This window comes from Lithobates pipiens, unplaced genomic scaffold, assembly GCF_037356315.1.
Source record: "Lithobates pipiens isolate NorthernLeopardFrog02 unplaced genomic scaffold, aLitPip1_a1.2 Scaffold_8, whole genome shotgun sequence".
In the NCBI taxonomy this organism is placed as follows: Eukaryota; Metazoa; Chordata; class Amphibia; order Anura; family Ranidae; genus Lithobates; species Lithobates pipiens.
In genome coordinates this window covers 229,792,210-229,812,169 of record NW_027507903.1, presented here as the reverse complement: position 1 = coordinate 229,812,169, position 19,960 = coordinate 229,792,210, and the positions used below count along the sequence as shown (strand labels likewise).

At 43.5% G+C, this 19,960-nt stretch overlaps 1 protein-coding gene and 1 pseudogene across 5 annotated transcripts in view; both read right to left on the bottom strand.

Annotated features, from left to right (window-relative positions):
• Nucleotides 1-19,960, bottom strand: part of USP15 (ubiquitin specific peptidase 15) — a 155,122-nt gene that overhangs the window by 58,217 nt on the left and 76,945 nt on the right. For all 5 annotated transcript variants that reach the window (XM_077473552.1, XM_077473548.1, XM_077473550.1 and 2 more), the window contains 4 exons: nt 13,419-13,577; nt 13,026-13,250; nt 1,395-1,478; nt 1,217-1,311 (listed from right to left, as the gene is read on the bottom strand). In XM_077473552.1, coding sequence (XP_077329678.1) covers nt 1,217-1,311; nt 1,395-1,478; nt 13,026-13,250; nt 13,419-13,577 — 563 coding nt within the window. The remainder of the gene's footprint in view (nt 1-1,216; nt 1,312-1,394; nt 1,479-13,025; nt 13,251-13,418; nt 13,578-19,960) is intronic.
• On the bottom strand, nt 11,109-11,227 carry LOC143965458 (5S ribosomal RNA; annotated as a pseudogene).

The window sequence follows — 19,960 nt, the reverse complement described above, 5'->3', positions numbered from 1 at the left end:
GTATAGTTGCCTGCCGGAAAAATGGAGGAAAATACTGCCAGACGTGGAAGAAGAGCAGGCAGTGGGGAACAGGTTTGGTAAATGTCTTTATGCACAATAGAAAAGATTTAGGCACCGTTTGCAATAACTTGTTGTGGTTTATTTATTAAAGGCAAATAGACTGTGCACTTTGCAAATGCAGTTGCACTCATTTTCCCCAGAGCTTAGCAAATTAGGTGAAGCTCTGCCAATTTCCATCATCCAATCACGTACAAGCAAAAATGCTTTTTTTTAAACGTTTTCCTTGCACCCCATTGGGGATTCTCGACATTAAAGAGGTGTTCCCATAAAAAAAAATACAAATACTGCAGCTGCTGAATTTAATAATCGGACACTTACCTGTCCCAGGGTCCAGTGATGTGGGGGATCGAAGCCCTGCTCGTCTCCCCCTCCGTTCGGTGGCACCAGCATTGTAACTGTGGGCACCCAGCTGTGGCTTCACAGCCGAGCACCCACTGCGCATGCGCGAGCGGTGCCGCGCACCGTGATTGGCCACGCAATCATCCGGGACCTGTCACGTGTCCCAGATGATTGACAAGAAGGAGGGGGCAGAGTTGAGCCCTTCCTGCGCCAAATTGACGTCAAGAGGCCAGGCAATGAAGGAGGCATGAGGGACCCCCTTACAACAGCCATTTAGAGGCGAGTAAGAAAAAAAAAATACCAAATGTTTTTTTTTTTTATGTTTTTTTAGGCACATTCATGCATTTTTTTCTTTTTTTTGGGTGGAACGCCACTTTCATTAAGCTCTGGGGGGAAATTAGTGCAACTGCCCTTGCAAAGTGCACAGTGTATTAGCCTTTAGTAATTTAACTCCATTGAGTATCTGGCTATGTAGACATTCAACAATTAGCAATAAAGAAAAAATATTGGTTATTCTTAGGAACTCCTTGTCTCACCCAAATTTGCCAGCAGGTAGAAAAAGCTTTACTGGGGTAGTGCTGATGGTACAATGACTTCACTGGGCATGCACAGTATTTAGCATATCGTCCAAGAAGATGATTGCATTTGTCCTAACACTTAAATGTACTTCGCTATCAGTAGTAAATTTTGTAGCCATAAACATTCATAACATACAAACATACAAGCATACAAGATATACTCCCTCCAGTAGCTTGTTAAGCAGATCTAGGTCTAGTATCATCCGTTAGTGATATATTAACAGCAATACCAAACTTACACATATATGTCATCACGTTCCATTATACTACTCAAGTTTTCATCCATAGCAAATATCCTGTGAAACCTATGGTTGTAAATATCTGTGACCACCATCTGCAGACAGAGGAAATGAAAATGATATAATTAGTCTCTTAAGTGTAAAGTTCAGGGAAACATATACTGGCAATTAAACATACCTTTTCTGGAGGAACATCTGAAAGTGATGAAAGAGCTGTACAGAGGTCCATAATGTTGCCAATCTTCGGAACAATTACTTTATACTAAAAGAATAAAAATACATAATTATGTCAGATATTCAGGGAAAGCTAAGAAGTACAGCTATAGAGCTTGGTCTATATAAAAAGACCTCTAATAATATCAAAATCTTTAATAAATCTCTTTTTTAACCAATTCACCTCATACACCTATTCATTCCCTATGGACCAGGGCAATTTTTATATTTCTGCCATGAACCTGTTTATTCAGAAACAATCTTGTCATTACTTAAGATAACAAGGTAATACATATATCATTTTTAAAGAACAAATAAGGCTTTATTCTCATGAGGTGGATATACTCCTCGGAGTCTGCCTCTGTCCGCCAGCTCAGCGGGATATCTCTTCGTTAATCTCCGCTGAGGCGGCGGATGACAGATCCCTCTCTGCTCACTGAGCGGAGAGGGGCTTGTCGAGGGCCGTTAGTTACTATGGAGAGATTGGATGAAAACGGACAGCATGTCCGTTTTCATCAGATCTCACCCGATCCGATAGGGATGGATACGAACGTAGGGGCATCGGTCTGATATTAGCGGGTAGGATGTCAGCGGACATCCCTCGCTCCATAGACTAGCATGGAGTGCCCGTTCAGGTCCGCCATCAAAACTGACAGGCAGACCTGAACGGTCCGACAGTGTGAAAGGGGCCTAAGGCTTTCTTTTCATGTTATTGTTCAATAAATCACAACAAATGTAAACAAAACATTCCTTTTTTTTTAAACCGTGTTCATTTAAAGATAAATAGTGTAACTGCGCATTTTATTCCGTAATTTGTCCTGTTTAAAATGGCACTAACATTATGATTCTGGTACAAAGCACTGCAAAGTTATTTACAAATTAAGTTTTTTTGCAATGTTGCACTTTTTTTAAAACGGTAAATGTGTACATTTTTGTTAAATGTATAAGAATATTAAGAGCCCATTCACACAGGGGCAACTCCTGATCCGACTTCAGGTCGCCCCAAGTCGCCTCAGGTCGGACAACATTTAAAAAGCAATGTAAGTGAATGAGAGCCGTCTTAATGCACACTACTGAAGTCGCTCCGACTTCAGAAAAGGTTCCTGTACTACTTCTATCCGACTTGTAGGCGACCGGTACCCATTGATTTCAATGGAGATCGCCTCCAAGTCGGATCTCCGTCTATACGGAGGCGACTCTGACAGAATTATTAGCTCTGAAGGGGGAACTCCACGCCAAATTTCTGAAAAAAAAATTGACGTGGGTTCCCCCTCCGAGAGCATACCAGGCCCTTAGGTCTGGTATGGATTCCAAGGGGAACCCCCTACGCCGAAAAAACGGCGTGGGGGTCCCCCCCAGATCCACACCAGACCCTTATCCGAGCACGCTACCCGGCCGGCCAGGAAAGGGGGTGGGGACGAGCGGGCGCCCCCCCCCTCCTGAGCCGTACCAGGCCGCGTTCCCTCAACATGGGGGGGTGCCTTGGGGGAGGGGGGGCATGCGGCCCCCCCACCCCAAAGCACCTTGTCCCCATGTCGATGAGGACAAGGGCCTCTTCCCGACAACCCTGGCCGTTGGTTGTCGGGGTCTGCGGGCGGGGGGCTTATCGGAATCCGGGAGCCCCCTTTAATAAGGGGGCCCCCGGATACCGGCCCCCCACCCTATGTGAATGAGTATGGGGTACAATGTACCCCTACCCATTCACCTGTGGAAAAAAAGTACAAAAAAAAAACACAACACAGGGAAAAAATATTTTATTGCACAGCTCCGGGGGTCTTCCGTCTTCGGGGGTCTTCTCGCCGGACTCCTCCGCTATCTTCTTGTAGCTCTTTTACTAGCGGAGGAGTCCGGCTTTCTTCCTCCCCGCCGCCGGCCTCTTCTCCCGACTTCGGGGGTCTTGTCCCCCTCTTCGGTTCTTCTGCCGGGCCACCGCGCCTTCTTATAGCTCTTTTGCAGGCGGTGGCCCGGTCTTCTGCTGCTGCCGCTGCTGCCGCCGCCGCCCGTTCTTCTTCTTCTCCAGGAGATGTTGACACGACGCTCTCTCCGGCCACAATGCCAGGGACGCGCTCCGCTGCCACGTATATAGGGACAATGGGGCGGTGTCACATGGGTTGATGTCACATGGGTTGGTCACATGGGTTGATGTCACATGGTGACCCCGCCCCCTTACCATGTGACATCAACCCATGTGACATCAACCCATGTGACACCGCCCCATTGTCCCTATATAAGTGGCAGCGGAGCGCGTCCCTGGCATTGTGGCCGGAGAGAGCGTCGTGTCAACATCTCCTGGAGAAGAAGAAGAAGAAGAACGGGCGGCGGCGGCGGCAGCGGCAGAAGACCGGGCCACCGCCTGCAAAAGAGCTATAAGAAGGCGCGGTGGCCCGGCAGAAGAACCGAAGAGGGGGACAAGACCCCCGAAGTCGGGAGAAGAGGCCGGCGGCGGGGAGGAAGAAAGCCGGACTCCTCCTCTAGTAAAAGAGCTACAAGAAGATAGCGGAGGAGTCCGGCGAGAAGACCCCCGAAGACGGAAGACCCCCAGAGCTGTGCAATAAAATATTTTTTCCCTGTGTTGTGTTTTTTTTTTGTACTTTTTTTCCACAGGTGAATGGGTAGGGGTACATTGTACCCCATACTCATTCACATAGGGTGGGGGGCCGGTATCCGGGGGCCCCCTTATTAAAGGGGGCTCCCGGATTCCGATAAGCCCCCCGCCCGCAGACCCCGACAACCAACGGCCAGGGTTGTCGGGAAGAGGCCCTTGTCCTCATCGACATGGGGACAAGGTGCTTTGGGGTGGGGGGGCCGCACGCCCCCCCTCCCCCAAGGCACCCCCCCCATGTTGAGGGCACGCGGCCTGGTACGGCTCAGGAGGGGGGGGCCGCCCGCTCGCCCTTACCCCCTTTCCTGGCCGGCCGGGTAGCGTGCTCGGATAAGGGTCTGGTGTGGATCTGGGGGGGACCCCTACGCCGTTTTTTCGGCGTAGGGGGTTCCCCTTGGAATCCATACCAGACCTAAGGGCCTGGTATGCTCTCGGAGGGGGAACCCACGCCACATTTTTTTCAGAAATTTGCCGTGGAGTTCCCTTTTGAGCTCATTCTCTGCTTGGCCTCGGCAAAAGTCGCCTGGCCTGGGGCGACTTGTAAGTCGTCCCAAGTCGGGCTTGAAGTCATCACAAGTCGTTTTGAAGTCGTCCCAAGTCGCGCTGTGATCTTAACTCAAGTCGTGTCCAAGTTGCCTGACTCAAGTCGCCTACAAGTCGTGTTGCCCCTGTGTGAATGGGCTCTTACAAACAAAACAAAAATAAGTTTAAATATTAATAGTTAATAAAATAGGAACAAACTAAAAAAAAAAAAAAAAAATTATATATATATATATATATATATATATATATATATATATATATCAGCAGGAAAATAATAGTTGAAGGGAGAAGGAGAATAGGGGGGAATAGATAATTAGGGCTGATTAGATAATCTAAGGCCGCGTACACATGGGCGGACTGTTCGCCCAACAGTCCGCTGAACAGTGTTTCAGCGGACAATCCGCTCGCGTGTGGGCTTCAGCGGACTGTTTCAGCGGACAGTCTGACGAACAAAGTCTTACGGAATTTCCGTAAGACAGTCCGTCCAAACTTGGTTTCAGCGGACAGTCCACTCGTGTGTAGGCTAGTTCGACAGACTAAGTTTGGCGCATGCTCAGAAAGGATTTACACGGCGAAGGTTGCATTGCAGTGTATTGGACGTCGAATTTCTCGTCCCGTCATACGTGCCGTTCACGTCATCGCGCACGCTTTCAGCGGACTGTCTGCTCATCGTGTGTGGTCAAGTCCGTTCATGCAAATTTTGAACGGACTGTTTGTCGGATTGTCTGACGAACTTAGTTGGGCGAACAGTCCGCCCGTGTGTACGCGGCCTAAGGGTTAAAAGAGAAGGATTTTTATTTATTTTTTTCAGATTCATCGAACCTAGGTGGATGCAGCATCAGTCCCTCGGCGCCTCTAACACTGAGAACCGAGCAATCGAACACCACTGATCACTCAGTTCTCACTGTCAGTCATAGCTCTCTGCTCTGCCCCCTCCTCGCTCATTGGACCACTGGGCTGTGGAGGGGGCGGCCAGCTCAGGCTCTCTGCAGTTTGCTGAGAGGCTGAGCCGGGTGTCAGTCCAGGCACCTGGCAGATCCAGACTTTATCACGGTGCCTGGACTGACATCCGTTACATCAGCAGAGAGCGGACTTCAGCCCTCTGTCTGCTGAAAATAGGTCACAGGAGTGAAAAAACGAACTGCACTCCTGTGATCCATAGGAGAATTACAGCCAAACAAGCTTAGGCTGGACCTTTCCTTTAAACGGAAGAACATTTTATTACTTTTTTTTTTTTTTTTTTTTTACTTGTCGGGTTGTTTAACTGACATCATTTTAAGATTAATTAAACAAAAAGATACAAAAGCACCACAATGTGAGATTGTATCTTTCTATATTTGCATCTGAACAAGTGTTATTTAAAAGAGTGTAATGAGGGGTACACACACTATATGTAAAATCGGACGACCAATCTTTCTATTTCCCTCATTGTTTCACAGCAAGGCTTTTTTTTGTTGTTTATTGTTTCTGATCATGCACAGTTTTTCTTTTCAGATTTTTCTTGTACGAAAATGGGGCACATTGAACGAAAATCGTTTGCTCTGTTCCCATATAACAATGGTTCTCAATCTCAGTCCTCATGTACCTCCAACAGGCCATGTTTTGGGAATTTCTCTTAGATAAAATAGCTATCCAAAATACCAAGCCATTGACTCTGATTTAAAGCACCTGTGCAAGATAAAGGAAAACCTGCAAACATGGCCTGTGGGGGATATTTGAGGACTGAGGTTGAGAACCACTACCGTGCAAGAAAAATCTTTGTCTGAAAAGGCTATCGAAAGCTGTGTACACACTATAAAAAAATTGTACGATTTTCTTATAGTGTATACAAGCCTTTTTGGGGGGGGGGGGGGGCAGAGATTTAAGAATGGCTGAAATAGTGAATACTTTTTTTTTTTTTTATGCATTGTGGGCATTTCAGAGCATCTCCTGAGGATGTCTGTAAAAAATACAAACACTCATAACCGCCTCTAAACGTGTATAAACGCAGAATGTAAAACCAGCAAAACTGAAGTTTTTTTTAACTGTTACTAGCTGCTCCTGGATGAGTTTAGGAGCTTTTGGTGTTTTTTTTTTTTTTTTTTTTTGCCAAAGCCCCTGAACTTAACTCAGTTAAAGTCTGTGTGTCCATGTACACATACGCTTTTATCAGAGTTTAGGAGCAGCAGAGTTTAGGGGCAGTTAAACCCCTCTCTCCTGAATGCAGGAAAATTGTGTTCAGGAGAGGAATGTTTTGGAAAAAAAATAAATAAATACAGCAAAATCATGTTACCTTTTCTTACTGCCAGGAGTAACGTTTAGGGTCGGCCATTGTACATGTAGCCTTATTTAGAATCGGATTGCTTTTTGACAGCTGAAGCTGAGGACAACATAGCGTATATAGTGATCCCGGCTTTGATTAATTAAAGCTGACAATTACTGTATACTAGGAAAGGGGGTCCCAGAAACACAGCAAGGAGTGACCACACACTTCCTGCATTTAACAATGAAGTTTTTTCTTTAGTCTAGAATCAGTTAATAGAAAATCAGTAAGCTGCTTATGGAGTGCTCCCTTTTTTTTTAACGTTTGTTCATTAACACTAAACAACCTTCTAGAGAAAAATGGTTTCTTAGAACTCTTGGGGAATCAAGGGAGATCTCATTGTACTAGGGGTTCCCACAGCTTTTATTAGGTTTTGCATTTATAATGTTAATTATATATTCTGCAGGGACAGTTGCACCCCCTAATATTGACTATTACTGGTGTGCAGACCTGGAAACTGGAAAGCGAGAGATTTCACTATTGCAGTTACAGACAGATATAAAATATCACTTGGTGATTTAACTTTCCAGCATCTACAAAACATGTCAATATCTATTTTTGGTGTAATAGCCTTTGAGTGAACATAAGGTCACACCAAGTAAAAAAGAATGGATAAATAGGACAATCATGGAGTTTGCACCTTCAAAAACCTAGCAACTGAGGCTCCAATGTTACTATCCAGACAGTTCCCTTTTTAATGTTAAGTTTGAGAGCTCTCTTTAAACATTCTTAAAGCTCAATTCTATGTAATGGGAACAAGTTTACCTGACAAATGATTTCTAATTTTGTACAACCAATTTTGCGATCCACACATTGTTGCCATGTCAGACAATCAACCGTCATTGTACTAGCAGTAATGCTTGATAAAGAACATTGATCATGAACTTACCCTAAATGACTGGACAATTAAGGATCAGCATCACACTGATGAGATCTCACATTGCACTTTAATCCCAACATCATGTTCAATGCCAACAAAAGTGTATGTAGCAGGGTCTGAAAATGTATTACTGCTGGTGCTCTGTCTCGTATTTGAAGTGTGCCTAACAAGACCAAAGTTTTATGCTTTATGGTACCTGAAAGTACATGCAGGCACTGATAGATGTCAGCTTCACGGTCTGCATTCACTTGGATTTCAAATAAAACACGGATAAAGCCCAAAACAAAGCCTATTTAATTAAAGTCAGTATACTCATTGGTCTGCTGACAGGATCTATGGCCAGCTTAAGAGTGTGGTCAGGCAGAAGCAATCTAACAGTCCTCAGATACCTAGGGCTAGTGGTTTTTGCCTATAATAATGAATCCTAACTAAGCAAGGCCAAATGTTCATGTCCATGTCTAGGCAGGGGAGATTGGGGGAGGGGGCTGCATGCAGACACTTCACGTAACAACTCATCTTAACTGGTATATCATTGTACTCATACAAGGTTTTCCACCAACCAATTATCATCTACCTTGGGGGATGGTTTCTGCATGCACACAGAAAATGGTTGAACACCATGTCATTTCTATGAGTACTTTTACATATAGAACAAAATATCTCTTTGCAACAGATTGATATCCCAGGATTTTGCATAGGAAGGATTGAAAATCCACTCACAAGCTGACCTTCATCACCCCCAGTATAACCACTTCTACACGGAATCCTTATAGGCTAATCTACAGGCAGTGGGGCTGTGCCTGCACTGCATGGGTTAACGTTTTTATTCTTGGGGAAAGGACAGTGGAGATGCACTTACTTGATCCACAGATCCTACCCGCACAAGAGTGGTCCGGCACCTGCGCGGACCAGCAGCCTTTAAAATGGACTGTTCCAGACGTCAGCAAAACTATAACATGTTCCAGACAGGAACAGTCCACTGCTGGACCATGGGGGAGCACGGTTTTCCAGAGGTCTGGCAGATCAGGTGAGTATAAAGTTTGTATTCACCCCCAGAAAAATTTGATTTTTATAACAGCTTACCTGTAAAATCCTTTTATTTTGAAGTACATCATGGGACACAGAGCCATAGTAATTACTATGTGGGTTATAGTCCACCTTCAGGTGCTGGACACTGGCACAGCCTAAATAGGAAGTTGCCTCCCTAAATAGCCCCTCCCACTACCGGGAGTATCTCAGTTTTGTAGCAAAGCAATACACGTGTATACTAGAAAGAGGGGCGGGACCTGTGTCCCGTGATGTACCTCAAAAGAAAAGGATTTACAGGTAAGCTGTTATAACAATCCTGTTTTCTTTAACTGTACATCACGGGAAACAGAGCCATAGTAATTACTATGTGGGATGTCCCAGAGCAATGACAACTGAGGGGAGGGAGACACAACCAAACTAGGGCACCATGAGATCAGAGGATTTATACTGCTGCCTGCAATACACTGCGCCCAAAGGCGACATCATCATGTCTTTTTACATCCACCAGATAGAATCTGGTAAATGTATGGATTGAAGACCAAGTTGCGGCCTTTTAGAATTGAGCCATGGAGGCTTGGTGATGCACTGCCCACGAAGCACTAACAGCTGCATTTTAATTTGAGAGGGAGGAATCTACCTCTTCAAACCATAAACTTGAATGATTACTTGTCAAATCTATTTAGAATAGTAGATTTCAATGCTGCCTGTCCTCTTTTAGGACCTTCAGGCAACACAAACAAAACATCAGTATTCCAAATCTGTGCAATCTTAAAGTAGACTTTGACTGCTCTCACCACATCAAGAGAATGTAGTGATTTTTCTTCCAAAGAACAGGGTTCTGGAAAAACAAAGATAGAACAATATCCTGGTTTAGATAAAAACCTGATACTACCTTTGTTAAAAAGATAGGAATGAGGGCGCAATACTACCTTAACCTTGTGAACAAAAAAATATGGCTCTTTACAAGAAAGAGCAGCCAATTCTGATACCCTTCTTGCAGCAGATATGGTTACCAGAAAAAAAAAAAAAAGTTTCCTTGTCAAAAAAGGACCAAGGGAATATGTCGTATTGGCCCCCAAAAAAAAGACTGTTTTGTAATGCCAACAAAATTCAAGTCCCAATGGTTCACAGGTTACCTAACCAGAGATTAAGCCGTGTTACCCCCTGAATAAAGTTATGAACCAAAGAATGCAAAGCAAGTGGTCATTGAAATAATACAGAAAAGGCCGAGACCTGTCCTTAGAAAGCACTCAAGGCCAGCTTTATTTCTCACCCCATATGCAGAAAAGTCAAGGACTCTACATTTGACCTATTTCCTGAGGTGCAGCTCCTGGTTTTACACCAGGAGACATATGTTTCCCAGACTCCATAATATATAATTATGGAGGCCGGCTCCCTTGCATTAACCAAGGTAAAAAACGACTGAACCTGAGAGCCCACGCTTCTTCAGAGTGTGGGTCTCAATAGCCAAACTGTTAAATTTAGCTTTTGTGAAGTAGGATGCAATTCCAGACCTTGCGAGAGAAGGTCTGGCCATTATGGTAGGGTCCATGGGTCCCTTCTGCCATCTTTACGATCTCTGCATACCAAGATTTCCTGGGCCCCACTGGGGGTCACAAGAATCAACGACTTCCCTTCCTGCTTGATCCTGCGAAGAAGCCATGGATGCAGGCAGAATAGGATGGAATGCATAAATCAGTGGGAACCGATTCTATGGGAATAGCAAGGTATCTGTTCTGCATGCTAGCGGTTCCTTTGTTCTTGACACAAAGTTGTTGATTTCTTTGTTGAACCTGGACACAAACAGATCTATGTCTGGGATCCCCCATCTTTGACATATTGACAGGAAGATATCGGGGTGAAGGAACAATTCTCCCAGGAACAACTGCTGGCGACTCAATTAGTCCGCCTGCCAATTTTCTATTCCTAGAATGTAGACTGCCGGATAGGCAAAGTACATTGTTTTCTGCCCAAGATAGGATATGGTTCACCTTTCTCTGGGCCGCACAACTTATTGTGCCCCCTATTAATATATGCCATTGCTGTGGCATTGACGGATTGAATCCTGACAGGACAATACCGTCACGTCACGAACGTTCAGGCCCCCAGGACCAAGTGCTTTGCCTGAATTTCTAAAAATGTAAATAAGCAAGGCCATTTCTGATCTGGGCCACTCTCTTGGACAGTTGCCTTTTTCAGGACTGTTCCCCAACCTAAACAAAAAAAGGTTGGCATATGTTAATACTATTTCCCAAGTAACTGAAGGATTTTCCCCTTTGCAGATTTTTGGATATTAACAATAAACTGAGGCTCCAGCGCACCCAGCCTACAGCATCTGGTATTTCCAGTTGGTCTTTCATTCGGGTACTAACCAGGCCTGACCCTGCTTAGCCTCCTAGATCAGACGAGATTGGGCGCTATCAGGGTAATGTGGCTGTAGGCTTTGGAGTCGGACACATTGGGAATGTAGAGCTTGAACCCTTTGTTTCAAGCCGATAGGATACTGTTTTGCAGCAGTCTTGAATGAAACTGAGCATAAGGGACAGCCTCGAATGAAGTCACCATGGTTCCCAACAACCTCATGCAAAGTTGAATATGAGAAATTCATTTTGCATCGACCACCTAAATCAGTTCCTTTATAGCGCTGATCTTTGCCTGGGGTAAAATACCCTTTTCTGGGTGTACCCATGTTCTGACCCAAGTATTTTAGCCTTCTTCATGGTTTTAAAGAAGATTTCTCCTAGGTTGAGAATCCAACCTAGATATTCCAGGTAGTCGAATGTGGTGACCACACTTTGGTCTAAGCGGGGTATCGACCGGTCTGTCAAGAACAGATCAACTAGGTAAACCATAATCGTTATACATTGGGCCCACAATATGGCTAGAAGGGGAGCCAGAACCCTTGTACTCGAGGTGCAGTAGGTAGATTGGAAAGCAGAGCTACACACTGAAAATGAAATGAAGGGCAACCATCGGTGGGGGTACAGGCATTACACCTTACAGCTGGCAGCTGAAGAGGAAGAGAGGAAACATGAAGGGATCACCCACCTGCGTATCGGCTGACTATTCTCTGCTTCTCCATCCCTGTGGAGGCAGAGCCCAATGATTTGCCCGGACTGTGATTGGGCAAGACAGTGCCAAGGGGAGTGGCAAGCTCGTCGACAGGGTTTCCTGAGCTTGAGGGAGACCCTTTTAGCTCTTTTTTGGGGGTGTTTCAACCCCCCCTGCTGACCATAGCCCAATGCAAAAATCAGAGGTACCACCAGAAGAAATTGCATCCATTGTTTGAGCAATAGTCCAGCCACTGCTGTTGCTATTAATGCTCCGCCTGATGCAATAGTAAATGTGTCAAAAGGAATCCCTGCATCACCAAACCTCTTCCATGCCCCTCTACACTCTTGTGTCCCTCCGTCAGCTTGCAGCAGTAATAATGGTGCTTTAAAAAACACATTCCCGCACTGGACGTTAGAGAATGCCAATGCCGCGCTAAGCTCCGCCCCCTCTCTCGCCTTCACCTACCCCCCCCCCCCTCCTCTTGCTTTTTTTTTTTTCTAAAAACGCGTTTTCCCACAAGAGCGTGGGCCTCTGATCCTACAGGATCGTCATGTGAGGGGAAAAAAAATGGCGAGGAGAGAGCCTGTAAGCTGCCGAGAAGAGTGACATGCTGATTTTTTTTGTTTTTTTTCAGTTTTTCTCCTGATGCTCTTCCTCGTGAAGTACCATTCAATTCAGCCTAAAAGACACTTTGAATGGATCTGGCTGCATAGCTAGCCCCAGCAAGGATTGCTCCAGTGGAGCTCAGCACAGCACATCTTCACTCGTGACCAACACCTTAGACACTGGCAAAAAACGGAGATACTCCCGGTAGTGGGAGGGGTTATATAGGGAGGCAACTTCCTGTTTAGTGTGTGCCAGTGTCCAGCACCTGAAGGTGGACTAAAACCCACATAGTAATTACTATGGCTCTGTGTCCCGTGATGTACGATTAAAGAAAAAGAAGCGATTGAGCCATGCAGTGCGGGCATAACGCCACTGCATGGGAAAAAAAAAATAGCTCGGAGGGCTTTAAGTATGGCACATTATATAAATCTGTTTGCAAGATCTGGATATAAAAAAAAAAAATGTAATAAATGGTTCTGCTGGTGACTGCAGTACATGCTCAATCATCTAATGTTTACTTTTAGAAATAAATAGTTTGATGCTTCAATTCATTAATCACAACACATTAATTTAACCCTACCTGCATAGGCTTGGAAAGGGGATCCAGTCTAACGAGATAGACTTCCAGGGTACGCTCTTTCTTCATCGGTAGCGGAAGTGTTAAGTAACAAAAAGGATCAAAAGTAACAGAAATTTTTGAACATTCAGGACATACTAGGGTGGACTTAAATAGCCCGTGAAATATATCAACTATAATGGAGTCATTGCGCTTTATATGGTTCTCCCAGGCTTCTTCAGCCACCACCTGCAATATGAAATGAATATAAATACAACATGACTATTCATTTCTTCACAGTTAGGATTGGTTGACACTTGAACTGTTAATATGACACACAAGAGCAGACTATCTTGAAAGCACTGTCACTATTAATAAGAGACAGGATCTGCACAAGAATTCAGACATGACAAGTACCTCGTCTGGCCTTCCTTCTGCATCTTTTAGTTGGATGTAAGGCTTCTTTCTAATTCGATTTAAATCTTCATGTAAGCCATCTAATAAGAAAGCAAGTAGTTCTTGGCAATCCTGCTGCTGATAACCAGAAAACTGAGGTGCAAAGCGGCCTACCTGAGTCTACAAAAAAACAATGTAAAAATCTAAAATTAGTTTGCTTTTATTAGAAATAGTATAGGTCACAAAAGCCAGTAGGGCAAATATCCACTTATACTACATGAAAGTTTGAAGAGGTTTAAAGCAAATGTGCTGATTTGATAAAACACACAAATTCATATTGTACTCTATAACATAATTACAAAAAGAGCAAAAACACTGCGCTATTCAAATGTGTAACCAGTATACAAACAGCAGCTAACACAACATCTAGGTGTGCAAATGTGACATAATAAATTTTGTGAAAAACAGTGTAGCGCTTATTTGTTTTTACCACATTACAATGTGACCAATGTAGTCAATACATGTATTAGACTATGCAAAGAAATAAACACACATTTAAACATTCATTGCTGTATGTGCAAAGCTAGAATGTCCAGACAAATATATGAAAAAATGTGTCCAAAGAAAAAATGGAACAAACAGCATGGAAACAAGTGAAGAGTTCTCCGAATTTTCCAAAGTATCTGTGTGTGATACGATGAAGTGAAGACAGTCCTACACCTTCTCCAAGGAATAATCACACAATCACCGCGTGAACCCTCCACCGCATAAAATGGGGGCTTACCAGATTTAATAGATCCTACTCAAAATTATATTTGGAGGATCATATATGCTTGTAGATATACATAGGCTGTTTTTTGGGGTGTTGTCCTTTTCTGAAAGACTTTCAAGTGTGGCTATTTCCTCTGCGGTATGTCTCCATCCACATAAATCATCATAGGTAGTGGGATAGATATAAAGGAAGAAAGCAGGGACCACAATAGTGTAACTCCGTTTTTCGTTTCAAGTAATTTAATAAAAAATTATCAAACTCACGTGTACAAAGAACATAAGCGCTTTTTCAATAAAATCTCAGGCTGCAGTGAAGTCCCGACGCGTTTCGTCTTAAGCAGACATCATCTGGGGTACAACTTCAAGGCAGCCCTCCAGTATATATAGCCAGACCCTCAATCAGGCCTAGATTTCCTCCATTAGTGTCACCACACATCATTTCCGGTATCCAACATGGCCGCCGGCGTGCGTTCCACGCCTCTTTTTAATAGTATGAATGGTCTGGTCAAATAACTGGTGCATCCCATACTCTTATGTATATTGGACGAATCGCTTCCGTGTATCTAAACAAAGGCGAACGTCCTAACGTACGCCAGCAACGTCCAAATGGAACGCAGGCATAAACACTGAAATGTTCAGCCGATCTTTTAACCTCAGCGGAAGTAAAATAAACGTGACCCCCCGCGTATCTCACGAACGGAAGTGGTCAACCTGGAACGTATATCAACATCCGGGCGCCATAACGTCACTTCCGTGTCCCCGTACTCGAAAAATAAAAAATAGACGTGTAAAAGGACGCCATCTCTGAGGTATTATACAGATCAGCACAAGAACAAATCTCTTATATATATTAAATAGAAAAAATATAGAGTGTGTATTCTGAGCTGAGGGATGTATCTGGTAGAAAAAATTTGATAAAAAATAAGTAAAAAATATATGAATAAAAAACATTAAACATTCGGACGCTGCATCCAATAGGAACACAGTGCCTATGATCACATATTAGCTTGTGTAACCATATTTCCCAGGAAAGGTAAATTAAAAGGCAAATTTCGCAAAAAAGGTTTTTTCTAGTAATTTTACCCAAAGAAATTGTTATAATCTACATAAAGGTATTAACTGAAAAATAAGTAAAAAAATGACCGAATCAAATCGGATAGGCGATTATCACATCGTAACACTCTTATATGAACGATGGCCTACGCAATAAAGGGATTTTTATTCTAATTTTAAAAATTGGAAAAAAGTTAAAAATATATAAAAAAACAAAAAAAAACAAATATAGTCATAAGTTTTGAAGTATATGTATATATGCTCAAATATGGCGCTCTGTTAATATAATGGCCTAATCGAAAGGAGACCGAAAGCAATATGTGCTAACATATTAGGTGGACCAAACCCAAGTCATCTTTAACCATCTACAAATATACACAAAGTACATTTTCCCACATATTCCTACCGTGTACACCAAAAAAAGAAAAATGAAATAAAGATAAAGGTATAGATAAAAGAGATGGACAAACCTCAACTATCATCAATGAATGCATCCATATTGCACACCAAGTCCAAACCAACCGGGGAGTGGGACCCAACGCCATGCATCAACCATCGTCGATGAATGCATTGATGTCCCACTCCACGTTTAGACCAAACGGGGAGTAGGACTTAATAGTGTATATCCAATACGTCTCTAACTTGGATACGCCTCTGGTCATGGCACCCCCCCTCCAGGGTGGCGTATACTTATCAATAATCAAAAACTCTGTTCCTGTAGGATCACTGTTGTGACACTGCTTGTAGTGTCTGGGGACAGTGTGTTTTGAATCTTTACTCTTGATAAGAGATATATGTTCGCCTACCCTGATTGCAAATGTCCTGATTGTCCTTCCTACATATTGCTTGCCGCAGGGGCAGGTGATTAAATATACCACATACCTGGTATCACAAGTGCAAAAAGGCTTAATACTATGTGTCTTATTAGTAGTTGTAGAAATAAATTCAGTGGCCTTACGTCTCCCCAAGGTATTGTATCTACATACACTGCACTTTTTACAGGGGTAGAAACCCGTCATGTTGTGGAAAAAGGATGGACGATTAGGTGGATCTAGGATATTGGGGGCTATACTATTCTGTAGGGATGGAACTCCCCTGAAGAGTATCTTTGCTTGTTCGGGTAGCTTGGGGCCCAACACAGAGTCATTTTTTAGTATACTCCAGTGTTTGTTTATAATAGACTTGATCTGTCTGTGCTGTGATGAAAACGTTGTTAACATAGACCATCTATAAGTATCATCAGGTGCATTTTGTGTTTTCTCAACAATGAGGTCCTCTCTATTGGTTTCCGCAACTTTACATATTTCCCTATCCAAAATTGCTCTATCATACCCCTTATCTTCAAATTTCTGCCTAAGGTTTTTGGCTTGCATTCTGAATGTCTCTAGATCTGTACAGTTCCTCCGAAGACGTAGAAACTGGCTTCGTGGAACCGAATTAAGCCACGCTCTGTGGTGGCAGCTATCTAGGGGAATGAAGCTGTTCCGATCTGTTTCTTTAAAATGTGTTTTGAACACAAATTTATTGTTTACTATTTCAATTTCTAGATCCAAGAAGTTGATCTTAGAGGTACTCATCTCTAGCGATAAAGAAATACCCCTATCATTGTGATTTAGAGTATCAAAAAATTCCCTTAGTGATTCAGGTGTGCCATTCCATAGGAGGAGGATGTCGTCTATATATCTTGCCCATAAAACCAACGAAGGGCTATGATGGGCATAGACGACATCCTCCTCCCACTTTGCCATGAATAAATTGGCAAGACTGGGGGCAAATTTGGCCCCCATTGCTACACCTCTCTGCTGTGAGTAGTAATTCCCATTGAACCAAAAATAATTATGCTCGGTTGCAAACTCGAGCAGTTCAATGAGGTAATCACGTTGAAATGACGCTAGAGAATCTTCCTGATCCAAAAAATAGCGGACAGCTTCTATACCCCTTCTATGTGGAATGCAAGTATATAAAGAAGCCACATCTGCTGTGGCAATAATGCATTCATCCTGGGGAATTATATTTGCCAATCTCCTAATTGTCGCTCCTGTGTTCTTAAGATACGAAGGAGTTTTTTTCACTAAAGGTTGCAGATAAGAATCTATATATCGACCTATACGTGAGGTGATAGAATTGATACCACTCACTATAGGCCTGCCGGGAGGATTAATCGCATCTTTATGAATCTTTGGCAAATAATATATAGTGGGAATTCTTGGAGCAATAGGGATCAAAAACGATTTTTCTTTCTTATTCAAAATTTTCGAGTCGTATCCCTTCTCGACAAGGCTCTTAAGTTGTCTTTTGTAAAGACTTGTGGGATTGTTGGGGAGTAGTTTATATGTCCCCGGTTCTTCTAATATCCTGCACATTTCAGCTTTATACTGTTCTTTGTCCAGAATAACAATCCCCCTGTAAAAAGTGCAGTGTATGTAGATACAATACCTTGGGGAGACGTAAGGCCACTGAATTTATTTCTACAACTACTAATAAGACACATACCGTATATACTCGAGTATAAGCCGAGATTTTCAGCCTCTTTTTTGAGGCTGAAAGTGCCCCCTCAGCTTATACTCGAGTCACCGCTGTCTGACTGCTCGATCAGCGTATCGAGCAGACAGACGGCGGACATTAAAATTCAAAAGCCGCGCCTCCTTCTCCGCCTCCGCCTGTGATAGGCGGAACACTGAATTTCCCAGCAGTCAGTGTTCCGCCTATCACGGACATCCGTTCATTCTCATACTACGGACGAGTATGAGAGGATGTCCGTGATAGGCGGAACACAGGCTGCTGGGAAATTGAGTGTTCCGCCTATCACAGGCGGAGGACGGAGGCGCGGCTTTTGAATTGTAGAATGGCCGCCGAGAAGAGCGGCGATCCATCGGCACGACACGGGACGGAGGAGGCACGGAACGGAGGAGGCACGGGACAGAGGAGGCACGGGACAGAGGAGGCACGGGACAGAGGAGGCACGGGACAGAGGAGGCTCGGGACGACGGCGGCTCGGGACGGAGGCTTGGGACACAGGTAGGCTGGACACACACACAAGGCTGCACGGACACACACACACACACACACACACACACACACAGGGATGGATGGATGGATGGATACACACACACACACACACACACAGGGATGGATGGATGGATGGATACACACACACACACACACACACACACACACACACAGGGATGGATGGATGGATGGATACACACACAGGGATGGATGGACGGACACACACACAGGGATGGATGGATGGATGGATGGATGGATGGACACACACACAGGGATGGATGGACGGACACACACACAGGGATGGACGGACACACAGGGATGGACAGCCATGTCTCACCCTCGGCTTATACACGAGTCAATAAGTTTTCCAGTTTTTTGGGGGTAAATTGGGGGCCTCGGCTTATATTCGGGTCGGCCTATACTCGAGTATATACGGTAGTATTAAGCCTTTTTGCACTTGTGATACCAGGTATGTGGTATATTTAATCACCTGCCCCTGCGGCAAGCAATATGTAGGAAGGACAATCAGGACATTTGCAATCAGGGTAGGCGAACATATATCTCTTATCAAGAGTAAAGATTCAAAACACACTGTCCCCAGACACTACAAGCAGTGTCACAACAGTGATCCTACAGGAACAGAGTTTTTGATTATTGATAAGTATACGCCACCCTGGAGGGGGGGTGCCATGACCAGAGGCGTATCCAAGTTAGAGACGTATTGGATATACACTATTAAGTCCTACTCCCCGTTTGGTCTAAACGTGGAGTGGGACATCAATGCATTCATCGACGATGGTTGATGCATGGCGTTGGGTCCCACTCCCCGGTTGGTTTGGACTTGGTGTGCAATATGGATGCATTCATTGATGATAGTTGAGGTTTGTCCATCTCTTTTATCTATACCTTTATCTTTATTTCATTTTTCTTTTTTTGGTGTACACGGTAGGAATATGTGGGAAAATGTACTTTGTGTATATTTGTAGATGGTTAAAGATGACTTGGGTTTGGTCCACCTAATATGTTAGCACATATTGCTTTCGGTCTCCTTTCGATTAGGCCATTATATTAACAGAGCGCCATATTTGAGCATATATACATATACTTCAAAACTTATGACTATATTTTTTTTTTTTTTTTATATATATTTTTAACTTTTTTCCAATTTTTAAAATTAGAATAAAAATCCCTTTATTGCGTAGGCCATCGTTCATATAAGAGTGTTACGATGTGATAATCGCCTATCCGATTTGATTCGGTCATTTTTTTACTTATTTTTCAGTTAATACCTTTATGTAGATTATAACAATTTCTTTGGGTAAAATTACTAGAAAAAACCTTTTTTGCGAAATTTGCCTTTTAATTTACCTTTCCTGGGAAATATGGTTACACAAGCTAATATGTGATCATAGGCACTGTGTTCCTATTGGATGCAGCGTCCGAATGTTTAATGTTTTTTATTCATATATTTTTTACTTATTTTTTATCAAATTTTTTCTACCAGATACATCCCTCAGCTCAGAATACACACTCTATATTTTTTCTATTTAATATATATAAGAGATTTGTTCTTGTGCTGATCTGTATAATACCTCAGAGATGGCGTCCTTTTACACGTCTATTTTTTATTTTTCGAGTACGGGGACACGGAAGTGACGTTATGGCGCCCGGATGTTGATATACGTTCCAGGTTGACCACTTCCGTTCGTGAGATACGCGGGGGGTCACGT